Source organism: Heliconius melpomene, chromosome 9 (genome assembly GCF_056956725.1).
Source record: "Heliconius melpomene rosina isolate 202511_hmr_F chromosome 9, ASM5695672v1, whole genome shotgun sequence".
NCBI classification, from domain to species: domain Eukaryota; kingdom Metazoa; phylum Arthropoda; class Insecta; order Lepidoptera; family Nymphalidae; genus Heliconius; species Heliconius melpomene.
In genome coordinates this window covers 8,390,345-8,404,651 of record NC_140397.1, presented here as the reverse complement: position 1 = coordinate 8,404,651, position 14,307 = coordinate 8,390,345, and the positions used below count along the sequence as shown (strand labels likewise).

Genomic DNA, 14,307 nt, shown 5'->3' with positions numbered 1-14,307 from the left:
TGAAAACCTGGGACTAAACAGATTTTTTCTGAGTTCGATTGATACATTTTACACAATTTATTTTATTTACCAACAAGGCAAGAAGTAAAGATAAAAAAAATATATCTAAATATTATTTCATATTTTTAAGTGAACAAAGAAATTGTGATATCATTTAAGCTTAACAGCTCTCCGAGATCTTTGATAAACGGACAAAAGATCTAAAATGAATATAAATTTCACGAGCGTTGAGTATCATTTTAAACAATTACGGTAAAATACGAATAGAAAGCTATTTCGCCACTGGAAGTTGGATGCTTTAAAAATTTAAACTCAATTTATTTATTCACGTATCTCCAGCATGGTCGGGGAATTTTTACATTGTATTTTCTTTGTTTAGCTTTGCGCTTTATCCAGCATATAGCTGGGTAGGCAGAGTGACCTAGTGTCAAGAAACTTCGTTTCCCACTTTCCGACGAATTTTTGAGACATTTAGAGTTAAGTGGCGGAACTCATCTTTATCTTATTACCAGAGCGAAACAATAAAAATACTAAGCATTTTATTCTTCCGAATCGTGATCGTGATTTTAACTAGTAGAGATGAACAATTATTTTTATTTCCTTACTCTAGTATCAAGACAAAGCGTAGACTTGACAGCCGCCACTTTACCGTCTACTTAACATTAGGTTCCCTCTGTGGGATAGAAATTGAATCTAAAAAAAATTAAAACCCATATAATAGATACAAGAATACTTTAAACAAAAAAAAACATAGCATATCTTCCTCCATTCAGTGTACAACAAGCACTACGTCTGTCAGTATAATCTAGACAAATGGCTACGCTAGTGCCACTGGAGTAGGCCTTTGATTGAATTGTTTTATTTTTACGAATATATTGCATTTATCAATGTAATATATGTATCTGACTTTATATGCTGATAGTGGGTTCGATTCCAGTGTAAGGGAAAATTTTTAACATTTTTAAACGCCTAGGCCGTTATCGCACAGGGCAACAAGGGTGAGACTGTATACGCAACGGCTATGGGTTCGGATTCCACTCGGAGGAATTAAATATGTAATATTTTTACTTCCTTATTCTAATGACTTGAGTTCCGCCACTCAACACGCAATGCGTCGAGAATTCGGTGGAAAGTGGAGAATGGAAGTGTCTTAATGGAGAGCCGAGTGCCTCACCTTAACACTAGGCTCGCAGGGTCCCTCTGCCTACATTGCTATGTGCAGGATATAGCGTGAACCTAAAAGAAAAACAAAAAATAAAGTTTAAGATATAATAAACATTTCCCGCCACGTTAAAATTTTTATACTTTCTCTAAGAAAGTAGTTTTCTTTTTTTGGAGTATATTTTTATTGCCACTTCAACTGTTGCGTTTCATTTGCATTGAAAAGTGGTCCGCGTTGCAGATTTTGGTTCCCTACTTCCCTACTTTTAACACAATAATACTTTTAACCTAGTCACCTAAAACTATTTATATAATATGTTTCAGTTAAAATTAACAAGGGGATCCTTTGAAATCTCTACAGTCTACTTTTATCTCGGTCCGACTGTATAATAGACCCTCGGGGAGCTGACCGTTTGAATTGCACTACCAAGTTACGTTTAACTCGAAAACTTTATACTAAGTTAAATAAATATACTTTAAATGTTTTTTATATGGATATTTTACGATGGTCATAGGTTCACATTATGGGAGATAGCTAATGTTTTCTTGACTTTATGTAAAAAAACGGTAAACAGCTCGCCAACCGAGGCTTCAGTACCAATTTCAGGAATATAGGTCAACGGAAAATGCAACTTATGAAAGATGACAAACTTAAGTTTGCGGGAATATGCACTCATTTTGTATGAAATAAACTATGAATATAAGATTCCAATAATTATTTTTTGAAACACCCATATTTTTAATCCAATTAGTGTATAAAGTTTATATGTACTTAGTCTTGCCAGGGAAAATGGACATAATTGAAGGCCTCGAATCGGAATCGAACCCACAACCGTCACGCTGCACGCTATCCCGCTGCGCTATGACAGTGACAACTATGACAAGATGTCATTTTGTTGAATCTGATTTAAAATAAAGTTTTTTAATAATTTCAAGAGGTTGAAACTAAAGTCGTCTTTGCAAGTCCATTCAAAATTCATTTCTCTCTCAGTCTAATTATTTATTCAATGCGTCGCAGTTCTTCTTTGAAACTGCTGGGCATTTTCCACTTGTTAAGATGATTAATTTCACTAATAATTTTACTGGCGACCGAGCTTTGACTTTTGAAGTATTTTATTAAAAAAAAAAATAATCTACTGTATTTTTTAGAAGCAGAGCAAGAACTTAGTGCTAAAACACTATGTTCCTGACTTTCCGTAAGAACATAAAGTCGCGTTTTGTCTTGTTACCGAAAAAAGAAAATAAATTCCTCCAAGTTGGATTCAAACCTACAATCGTCTCGCTTACAGACACACGCTCCCCCACCATAACTATGGTTTCCAATCAACAGTCTCAACTAGAAAAACCCATAAATATATATCTTTTATTTAGTACCCGTTCAAATTGGAGCATCGATCACAATTTTTCTAGCTTTCATAAACAATGCATTAATCAATATACAACAGACGACGGTACAAACTTCAATTTAAAATGAAACTCTATTTCAATGGAATAGAATATAAAATAGAAAAAAAATGCTAAAAAGTCACACTCGTTTTGTTTTTATGGTGTTAATAATGCTGTTGTAGTATAAATCTGAAGAGTTAGTTTGGTTGAAAGCACTAATCTCAGAAACTGCTGGTTCGAATTGATATATTATTTGTAGATTAGATTGTCCAAAAAAGTGTTGAATTTTAAACTACAGTTATTCAATAAGGAGGCCATTCGTGGCGCAGGGACACAAGTGTGTGACTGTGTAAATGCGACTGGTTGTGGGATCGATCCCCACTTGAGGAAATAAAATATTCATTTAAATTTATGCTTTCATTTTTCTCGGCTTTGGCCACTCAACACGCAATGCCTCGAGAATTCGGGGGAAAATAGGGGAGGGGAGTGTCTTAACACTACGTTCCCTCTGCTTACCCTGCTGTGTGCGAGGAACAGCGTGAAGCTGATTTTACAGTAACCCTAACCATAATAGGATCATCATCATCATCATCATCAACAGCCATCTTTTGTCCACTGTTGGACATAGGCCTTCCCCAATTCTCGCCACCACACTCGATCCTCAGCTTTTCGGACCCATCCGCTTCCCGCCAACCTCTTTATGTCGTCGGCCCATCTGGCAGGGGGTCGTCCCACCGGTCGTTTTGTACGGGGTCTCCATTCTACGAGACGTCTGCCCCAGCGGCCGTCGGCTCTACGACAGATATGCCCCGCCCATTGCCACTTCAGCTTACCAATTCTTTGGGCTATGTCGGTAACCTTGGTTCTCCTACGGATTGCCTCGTTTCGGATCTTATCCTTAAGAGATACACCGAGCATAGCCCGCTCCATGGCGCGCTGAGCGACTTGAAATTTGTGGACGAGGCCTTTCGTTAGAGTCCATGTCTCCGCCCCATACGTCATGACCGGAAGAACGCACTGGTCGAATGCCCGAGATTTCAGGCATAATAGGATATACAGGGCTAAATTAATTTCAACGATGAAAAGAATACAAATAGAGGTACTCAGTCGCCCCTTTGTTATATGAGCACAGAATAACCTGCCCAATGGCGCGTACCAAATGCTACACTTACCCCCATATCTTATAACTTCCCTAGTTTTTGATGGGAAAGATATATTCGTGAGTGTAGTATCAATCACGTTGACAGCACAATAGCTAAAGTAAATAAAGTATGGGTGTTTCAATTGTATATAACGTCTTTATGTAGAGGCTGTCATGGTGCAGTTGTAAGGTATTCGACGGTTGCCGGTTCGATTCCCATGAGGGAATTAATTAATTTTGTTTCCTCGCTCTGATAACAAGACATAACGCGGTGTTGACTTCTGTGTCTCACCACATAATGTCTTGAAAATAGAGCGGCGGCTTTGTCACCTTTATTGCCCCTGCGCCAAGACTGGCCTCGAAGTAAAATAAAAATAACATTTTTTACCTTTTCAACGTAAAACTGTATAAAATATAGCTTACGTTAGAATGCGCCGTTTAGCATGCACGCTCGGGAATTTAGAAAATCTGCAGCGACAGTGATAATACTGGTGTCTGTTTAGTTTTGTATGAAAAAATCTATTTCAACTCCAAGCCAGTCGTGGCACGGGGGCATGCGACAGGTTGTGAGTTCGATTCTCACTCGAGGAAGGGAAATATTTGATGCTCGGCAACGAAGCAAAGCGCGCGGACTCAACACGCAATAATTCCTAAGTTTAGGAGAAAATGGGAAATGGAAGTAAGTATCTTCATACAAGATTCCCAGGTTCCCTCTGCCTTCCCTGTTATGTGCGGGATACGGCGTGAAGTTAAAAAAAACTCCAGTATTATATATTAGCTATAGTAAAATTATCCCAAAATAATAATATTGGATCTTATATTCATAAAGAAGCTCTATTTTCATAAGCTTTGGATTCAGACATTTAGTGTCTATACTTACCGCCCCTCAACTCGCAGAGGAGAGTGAAATTACCACCTTCCTCCAAGGGGCCGACGACACCCGCGACGTCTCGACCAGCTTCATCATATAGTAAGAGCTGATGAGGTGGCACTGTTAAAAAAATAAACAAATTAGAATTTTTTTTAGTTTTCGACCGTATTTCTATTTGCAGTGGGACGCTTTGCCGCTGCTTAATTACAACCGGAACAGAGTGACGCGTCAATCCTTTCACATCACTTCTCTTCAAAACTCTTGGGATTTTTATAACTAAAAAAGCCATAAGAAGCCTCTTAACTTTAACTGTACTTTCTACTTTCACATACTTTCCGATATGTAATCAACACTTAGTAATTGGTGTAGGCTTCCAGAAACCCTACTTAAACACTTAGTTTCATACAAACTTTAAATTTTCCATGAAATTAGCTAATGCAGTACTTTGCTTTGCTACTACTACCGTGTAAACAAACTTATTTTGTAATGTTAAAGTTTATATGATAGTTGCAAGTTCGATTCCCATACGGTATAAATATGCCGCTGTTATCGCTTGAGGGGTTCCTAGAATAAGGAAAGAAGACCAAGAAAAGGATTTCTATGATCTTCGCTCCCCCCGAATTCAGGGTACTAGGTGTTGATTAACGAAATATAACGCTGCATTCCTTAGGTAGTGATCAAATCCAATACAATAATAATATTATCATCGTCATCGACCTGGGGAGTCCCTCAGACATATTGTCTCTGGTTGTTCTCATCTTGCTAATGGCGAGTATTTGCATAGACACAATCAAGTAGCCAAGATAATACACCAGCAACTTGCTCTTCAATATGGCCTTGTAGAATTGGAGGTGCCTTACTACAGGTACAATCCCATGTCTGTTCTTGAAAATAGCTGTGCTTTGCTCTACTGGGATCGGTCTATTATTACTGACAGGTATATTGTTGCCAATAGACCTGATATAGTACTAGTAGACCGAGCGGCGCGCCGCGCAGTGATTGTTGACGTTACTATCCCACATGATGAAATTCTCGTGAAGGCCGAAAAAGAAAAACAATCTAAATATTTGGACCTAGCCTATGAGATTACCGCCATGTGGGATGTCAATGTGACTATCATTGTGCCGATAGTGGTTTCGGTTAACGGTTTAATAGCGAAAAGCCTCGACCAACACCTTAAGAGGCTATCGCTTAGCTGTTGGATCAAGAACCGGATACAGAAGGCAGTATTACTTGAGACGGCACGTATTGTGCGGAGGTTCCTCTCTCTGGAGCCCTAGCCACCGATGGCTTGGACCCTTGTCCCGCCCTCGGAGGTGTTGTTTTTTTTATATTTTTAAATGTATCTTTTTTATAATAATTTATATTTAAAAATCTAAAATTGATTCACTAATTTAATAAAAGTATATTCTGTATTATCATATTGAATGCAGAAGAGATCGTCGAGATCAATGTCTCGAAAATTAGACAGCGCTTGGGGAACAAAGTGTCCTAACTACATTCCCTCTGCCTACCCTGCTGCATGCGGGATAAAGCGTGAAAGGGAAACATAAATATGAGCAAAGACAAAAACAAAACCTTAGCCAGAACCATTAGCATCCGCTATAAAGCTATACAATGCACACAGAAATCCTTTGCATTCCATTAACGAGGTAACTACATACAATCTATCTGACAACAGCTCTAGCATTCCACGTGTGATTGGATTTTATATACTTTCAGGATACCTATATAGAATTTGTGTGGAAAGATCGTGGATTCGATTTTGGATTGAGGTAATTAATGCTATTGATTAATGATCGCGGTCGTTGTGCTATAGGGGTGTATAATGGGTTCCGTTTCTACTCGAAGGAATGAATTATTTTCTTTTTTTCTTTTAAGTAACAAGACAAAACACAGCTTTGAGTTTGGTTACTCAAACGGAGGTTGAAATTGGGCAGTGTGTGGGGAATGGAGTGTCTTGACACTGAGTTCTCTCTGCCTACCTACCTGCTGTATGCGGGATACCGCGTGAAGCTATAAAAAAGATTGCATGCCTCTCGCTAAACTACAGTGTTTGTAACTTTACTCAACCAGTCGAACAAAATGGTTGGATGAGTTCACTATCAAAGCGAATGTTTTCCGGCCTTGGCCTGAAAAAGTTAATATCGCCTTTTACTACAACATACGTGGCTATGAATGTAAATTATTAGCCAGTGTAAGTAGAGAATATATGAAAATTTGCTATATTTATTATTATATTGCTATTTTTTATTATAACTTTTTATTTAAACAGGTAAAAATTTTGTTAAGGTTTTTTTTAGGTTCATCCTAAAATTTACAAACTCATTGTGTGCTTTGTGGCGGTACTCAACGCCGGTCTTTGCTTGACACCAGAGCTAAGAAATAAAAATATAAAATTAATTAATATTTCATTTCTTCGAGTGGGAATCGAATCCAGTACCAGTCGCCCCTGCGCCACAACTGGCCAGTATATTGTTAGTATAGATTTAAAAAAATATAATCTTACCAACAACATTGAGTCGTATCTGAAAATTCCTAGTCGGTGAATTCTTGAAGTCCACCCTACATCTGTAAACACCTTCATCATCCAACTGAACAGCATCCACATTGAGAGATGATGGTCTGGACATGGTGATGAATTTCGCTCTTTTCCCAAAAGCGAGGGGATCTGACCAGTGGAGGGCCTTGTTGAAGCTGCGCCCTCGGACGTCAAAACTGAAATGAAATTAGTTATTTTTGAAAACATCTAAAAATGTTAGCGTAGCGTTATATATATATATATATATATATATATATATATATAGATATATATATATATAGCTATAGATAGCGGGTTCAAATCTTGAACCCGCGATTTTTGCAAACCGTTCAAGCAATGGGGAGCGGAGTGTCTTGACACTAGGTTCCCAGGTTCCTTTACATATATATGTAAGCATATATAACAATAGTTTTCTAATCGGATTCAGCAATACAAAACTTACACTAACACTGCTTCGAAATCTAGAACTCCAGTACAACCAATACAAATTAGAAAACCAAACAGAATCGAAAGCAAATATTACCCATAAATATAAACACTTTGCTTAACGATAACACGTTTACGTATTCAAAAGCGCAAAATTGGCCTCTTCATCTATTCTGTGCAAAAACTAGCTTGAATACTCGGCGATGTCTGCTTATTATTATTTTTTTTTATGGAAAAAAAACAAGGCAAACGAGCGTACGGGTCACCTGATGGTAAGTGACCCTATGTAACACCAGAGGAGCAGCAGGTGCGCCTATGATTTTTTTTTAAATTCTAACCTACCCACCTAAATTAAACTTTTCCATTTCTGTATGACTGACAGACAACGCGAAGGCGAAGCTACGAGGTGCAGAACGGAGAAATTTGTGCTAGAGGAATATTATAGTCGATCGATCGATCGATAAGATTTCCCGAAATTCCTTCGGCAGTTAGAAAATACATGATCTTAGACGAAACTCTTAGCCTATTATTAGATATATAAAGGACGAGGCGATGCACTGTCTAATTGTTATGGTAACCGCTATGTTGCAACAAAGCGCGGCGTTGAGTTCAGTTAATTACTACACGCAAAAGTGGAAAATTGTAAGAACAGTTCTACAATATATCATAAGAATTTCGACGTAGCTTGGGAACGTATAGTTTAATGGTTAAAGGGCTTAGACAGTTTCCAGGAGCCGCAGGTTCGAATACTGCTGCGTAATTTTCTTTTAAGATTTCGAATAAATATTAGAGCGTAGATATTTGTATTAAAGTTTTCCTCATATAAGCCGCAACATAAAAAATATCTACTAAATGTATATTTTAAAATAAAACCTAGCTTAGCTTAACATTCAAAAGCACTGGCAAGACTTTAAAGATAGTTATTATTTCTGTGAATTCGAATGTAAAATATATGTATAAACTAAAGTAATTCTGTATACGAGTACATGTAAAATATTATTATATCTAAATATTTGTTAAGGCCAGCCGTCGTTCAACTGTAATCTTGACGGGTTGTGGATTCGATTCCCATTCAAGGGAATTAAATATTTAATAAATTATTTTTTTCTCTTTGATAACGAGGCAAATCATGACGTTTAGTTCCAATACTCAAAACGCAATGCCTCGAAAATTCGGTAGAATGTGGGGAACGTTTTAACATTGGGTTTTCTCTGTCTATCACGCTATATGCGGGTTACAGCGTGAAGCTAAAAAATACTCGATTCTCGGAACATGTACTTTAAAATATAAAAGAAATATCCAATTACCATTACATAAAACCCCTTGGTTTTACCATACATTGATTGCCAAAAATCATATGAAATCATTGAAAAAGATTCATTTATCTGAACAAACACTGCCCAAGCGTAAGAAAATATAAAAAATTATTCATAGGTTAATTTGAACGTCAATTTATTCATCAAACACGTTGTAATTTGGTTGATTCAGGACTTCAATAGCAGTTATTTTTGAAAAGCAGTTATTTGTTATTGGAAACTCCTTGATCCTAGTGGATTCGATTCACGACCAGTTAAATTCTATACTATTATTATAAAACTGAAGACTTTGATTGAGAGCGCTAATTTCAAAAATTCCTGGTTAATGTTGAAATAAACATTTTTGTGTGGATAACCTATTTATCGAGAGAAGCCATAGACATTAAGAATGGTGGTCCAGTGAAGTTCTTTTTAAGCAACTCATTCTATATATCGCAAAATTTGTCCAAAAATTCTGATTTTAATTTTGAAATCTATCTGAAAAAATTCTGGGTAAATTAGTTCAAACTTTTAATTTAACTCAAAATTTGATTTAATTTGTCCAGAAATATCTCAGAAACTAAAACTCATATTTAATTTGCATTACAATAGCAATAACAAGATTTGTAAAAATGGGTGACGGAAATGTCATACCATACGTATATACTATACGTAGGATACGTATCTTCATACGAGGTTCCCAGTTTCCATTTCAAATCAGTTGAACCCATTGTAAGCTATATACAACTATTAATAATCCATTTGAACACGCAAGCGAAGCCGTAGCTCAGAGCCAGTCTCTCAATAGAACATTCAGATTGAACGAATCGCTTTAATTATAGCTAAGCTTAAACAACGTTTAGTATATATACTCTAACATACATACATACAAAACAGAAGCGACGCCAAGAACAGCTCTGGTTATTTGTACGTGGTTCATTAACTCCACTGGAGCTATTAGACGCGAATAATTACTGTAAGGCATACATAGTACATACTGTTTTGTTGAAATGTTCCAGTATTAATTAGATTGGTTAAAGATTTCGCCTTCAGCTTGCAGCTTCTGATGATGTAATGTGGATTTTGGTATGTATGTATGTTTCATCGATAATTATGGGTGCACATTTTCGTTGGATTTACTGGTGTTTAATATAAAGAAGACTAGCGCCCGCTGTATCGTTATATTATAGCTTAATTACTCTAATACCTGTAAGTTACATAATTATATAACTGTAAAGTTTCATCTAAATTCGTTTAGTATTTTTTTTAAGTTCACGCTGTATGCTGCACTCACTATATCTGAGAACCTAATATTAAGATGCTTCGTTCCCTACTGTCCACGGGATTTTGGAGGTATTGCAGGTTAAATAGCGGAAGTCAACACCGCGCATTGTCTCGTTACCAGAACAATCAGGTAAATTCAGTCAAACTTTTACTGATGATATGAGTTTCATTTAAACATAACCTCTCCACATCGTTTACAGACCTACTACGCCACGACAGCCTTGATAAATATACAATTTACATTTATATAATTTATTCAAATGCAATTGAAATGCAATTGAATTGCAATTGGATTGCATTTGAATTGCACAGTAATTCTTAAGATGAAGATAAATCGATTGACGCCTCATTTATCAAATAGGTCCCAATCCAAGACAGCATTTACAATATTATTCCAACAGGCATTTACATTAAACATATATAAAAGTGTATGAATGTTATTATATGCTTTAGTGGAGTAGAACACATTTCTTCTACTTCTCTGTAGAAAACAGTTGTGGATTCGATTTCCTACAGATGAATATTTGTTAGCTTCACGCTATATCCTACAAATAGGGTGTTCAGGCTCTCCATTCCTCACACACTAGAATTTTATATTTTTGATAATTTAATTTAAAAAAATTAGAATAAATGAGGAATGAGAAATGTAATCGCGACTGATTGTGGATTCGATGCCCTCTCGAGAAAATGAAGTATTTATTTAAATTTATATTTTAATTTTTTCGCTTTGGTGTCTAACACTTGGTTCCCTCTGCCTACCCTGCTGTATGCGGGATACAAAGCAAAGTGAAGACGCAAGAAATCTTATAAGAAATTAATTAATTGTCTGCATTGAATTGAAAACTTGCAGCTTAATCAGAATAACTAACTATTGCACCTACGGGCTACGGGCGCGCCAGCTAAGCAAACTTCAACTTATGTGACTTGGCAACTATAAAGTCCACGTATTCAAAATTCAACTTCAACCAAAATCCACGAATAAGTGGCAGTGGAGAGGAAAATGTGTAATACCTGAGCATATTTCATACAACACGCTACGTTTATTGTATGCAGATTTTCTATAATATATTCGGATTTCTAGGCTTCTACCATTTTTAATATCGCCGAGGTGACAAATGTTTGGGATTCTTGATGTCTTCTTTTGAGTTTGGGGTAAATATATGAAACGGAGGTTCGAGATTTGATTCTTTAATGTTAGAAATAGAATTAAAATATTCAAAATCAATATAGTCTTTTTTAATTATGGCATTAAAAATATTTTTTAATTGTCAAGTAACATAAAAATGTCAGTCAATCTTACAAATTTCCTTACTAACACATTCCTAAAAATATTTAGAAAATAATAATATATGGCGTACCGCAAGATCGATTTTATATGAATAATAATACTTGTATAATATTATATTTTTTTTAAAGATTTTTATTTTTTTATTACTTGCAATAACTATACACTAGTTGCAAAAACAACAAAAGCAAGATCTCTTTTAATTTTCCCTAAAAAAACGAAATATCAAAAATGTATTGAAATTCCTTATATATGATGAACTTTGTTTCAGGAAATACAAGCCAGTACCTCAAACTTGTACAGAAAGTTATCAAGTAAGATCCCACCACATGCCATATATTATATATAGTTTTACAAAACCAGAAACTTGTCTAGTAACACTAAGAAGCACCAATTCAGATTTTGGTCCTATATTTGGAATAAAATGTAATTTAACACCACCACCAACTATCTCAATACCTCGAACGGCGAAAAGTGGACAACGGAGTGTATTAAAACTGGATTCTCTCTGCCTACTCTATATTACGCGGGATACAGCGTGAAACAAAAAAAAAAACTAAAATCGCCCATCACCTCCAACTTGCACCACACTCGACGATCAACGAAGCGTGAAGTCACTCGTACCAAACGTTACTGCGATATTTCACGTGTAAGTTTGACGTCGCATAGACTGAGCTCCGCGGTGATACTTGAGTAGATCGCTTGCCCTATTTCTTGGGAAATGATGTCTGAAATGACTTTAGTGGCGTTGTAATATTTTTGTAAAAACATTTAAATTCATTTTAAGTTTTATTTCGTATAAATAGAGGCGGCGAGTACGAAATTATCTACAATTCATTTTATGGATTAAGAGCTTCCCATCAAATTGCAATTCTCCAAAATAGGGTAAAACAAAGAATCAGAGTGATACATCACTAAAAAATAAAAATAAAACAAAAAGATTTTCTCAAAAGACGAGCTCAGTGTCCTCTTTTCATAAAAATTGTAGTAAAAATGTTTATAGCTTGTTACAACCCTGAGCCGATATCGCCCTTCATCCCTTATCTCTGTGATGGTCATGAATAACGTTACTATGAATGTGAATACTTGCTTTGTCTTACACTTTGATGCTAACCCTATTTTGAACCGACTTTGAAAAGGGTGACAGTTGCAAAATACTTTTCATTTATGTTTTATAAAATGTAGACATTGTATTTTCAATATGTTTCCAACCTAGAGTTAAAATACTTCAATTTTCGAGACATTAGGTGTTGAGTGCTGGAAATCAACGGAGTGCTTTGTCTTGATACCAGAGTGAAAAAAATTAAATATTTTATTTCCCTGTATGGAAACCGAACTACAACTGTCGCGTTCACAATCAGATACACGTTATTTATTCTCACATTTTTTGTTAATGTAAAGAGTTAAACTCAATATGAAGAATTTAAATATAAAATCAAGGTATGTGTATTTTTCTTTTATATTTTAATCTGAGTTTGTGCACTGTTATGGCTCGTAATAACCATTTATACTTTATTGAACTATCGGTGAACACAAATAACAATATACTATACAGTGGTATTAAATATTTATAAAATTTATTATTCTTGTTTAGGGTTCCGTACACAAACGGTAATACGGGACCCTATTACTAAGACCCTGCTGTCAGTCCTTTTGTCTCCAGGCTATATCTTATGAACCGTAAAAGTTAGACAGTTGAAATTTTCACAGATGATATTATTAAAAAAAACTCGATTGATCTTGATCGATCGATAATTCCTTCCTTTAACAGCTTCATATATATTTGCGAAATCTACTGTTTCTCCAATAATATCTCCAAAAGGTAACCTTGATGAAAAAAAAAGCTATGTCCACTTTTGGGCATCTGTGGATAGTAGATACTATGTAGCTTTCTCGATCGGAAGCATATACATATAATTATAATAATTTTATATTAAAAAATCGATTAATCAGAAAAATGTCGCACTATCTTTTTAGTTTAGTGATAAGTACAGTATATTTTTTATCAAATAATAGGCACATCGATAATAGCCTAGTGAGAAATCGATTTTCTTTTAAATATACTGTACAGTCCCCAGCCCGTTAACAGTAAAATACAAAAAAATATTATAGATTTCCCTTATCTAACTTGCTGCACGGGAAAAAGCGTGAAACTGCTTTCTCTATAAAAAAAATATTTCAAATTTTATCGCTCCATCGTATACCTTGTACCACAAAAGATAGGTAACGAAGCGGTAAGACACTCGACTCTTCTGCTCCAATGAAATTTCAATATAGGCTACATTGTAGAGCCGGCATGTGGGAAGAAATGTGATTGCCTTTGATGCCACCTTTGAACCTTATATTATATTATAGATACGAGTATATACAAATACGAGTACATATGTATGTACATTTGTATATAAAGGATATATGATGGCCTTTTAATATATATAAATTGTAATTGAACTCGATTGAATGAATTGAATCGAAAATTTAGGGGCATACTCTATCTCACGTAGGTAGAGAGGCAGAAAGAAAACTAAACTCCGTCCCCTCTTCCTCTCCAGTCCCCTCTTGTTTCTTTATTTTCGAGACTTTACGTGTTGTTGATTATAAAACAAATGAAAATAATTTGTTCACTCGAGTGAGAATCGAACTCACAATCTACTGCACCTCATATATGCGCTTGGGCCTCGTGCCTTATATAAATGCTTTTAACTATAATTTAATGTACCACTATCCTCATAGATATCAGTTCTCGAGGGTGAAGGAACAAAATATCATTTTTATAAGACAGCCTCAGGGGATAGTCTTTATCGTGACTTTTGTTTGGCCGCTTCTAATTTCTTTCCCTTATCAGTTGTTTCTCATAATGAATATTTTTAGTGTCCAAGTTGAAATTAGCTTTGTAATTACTTAAGGCAATAAAAACTG

General features: G+C 35.6%; 1 protein-coding gene across 5 annotated transcripts in view; it reads right to left on the bottom strand.

Moving 5' to 3' along the window:
- The window catches only part of LOC146536465 (nephrin-like), a 141,799-nt gene that overhangs the window by 41,465 nt on the left and 86,027 nt on the right, over positions 1–14,307 (bottom strand). For 4 of the 5 annotated variants that reach the window (XM_085189824.1, XM_085189825.1, XM_085189823.1 and 1 more), the window contains 2 exons: positions 7,069–7,277; positions 4,569–4,679 (listed from right to left, as the gene is read on the bottom strand). In XM_085189824.1, coding sequence (XP_085045950.1) covers positions 4,569–4,679; positions 7,069–7,277 — 320 coding nt within the window. Of the gene's footprint in view, positions 1–4,568; positions 4,680–7,068; positions 7,278–7,543; positions 7,660–14,307 lie in introns of those variants that run through there. The other variant, XM_085189827.1, reaches the window with a different exon arrangement.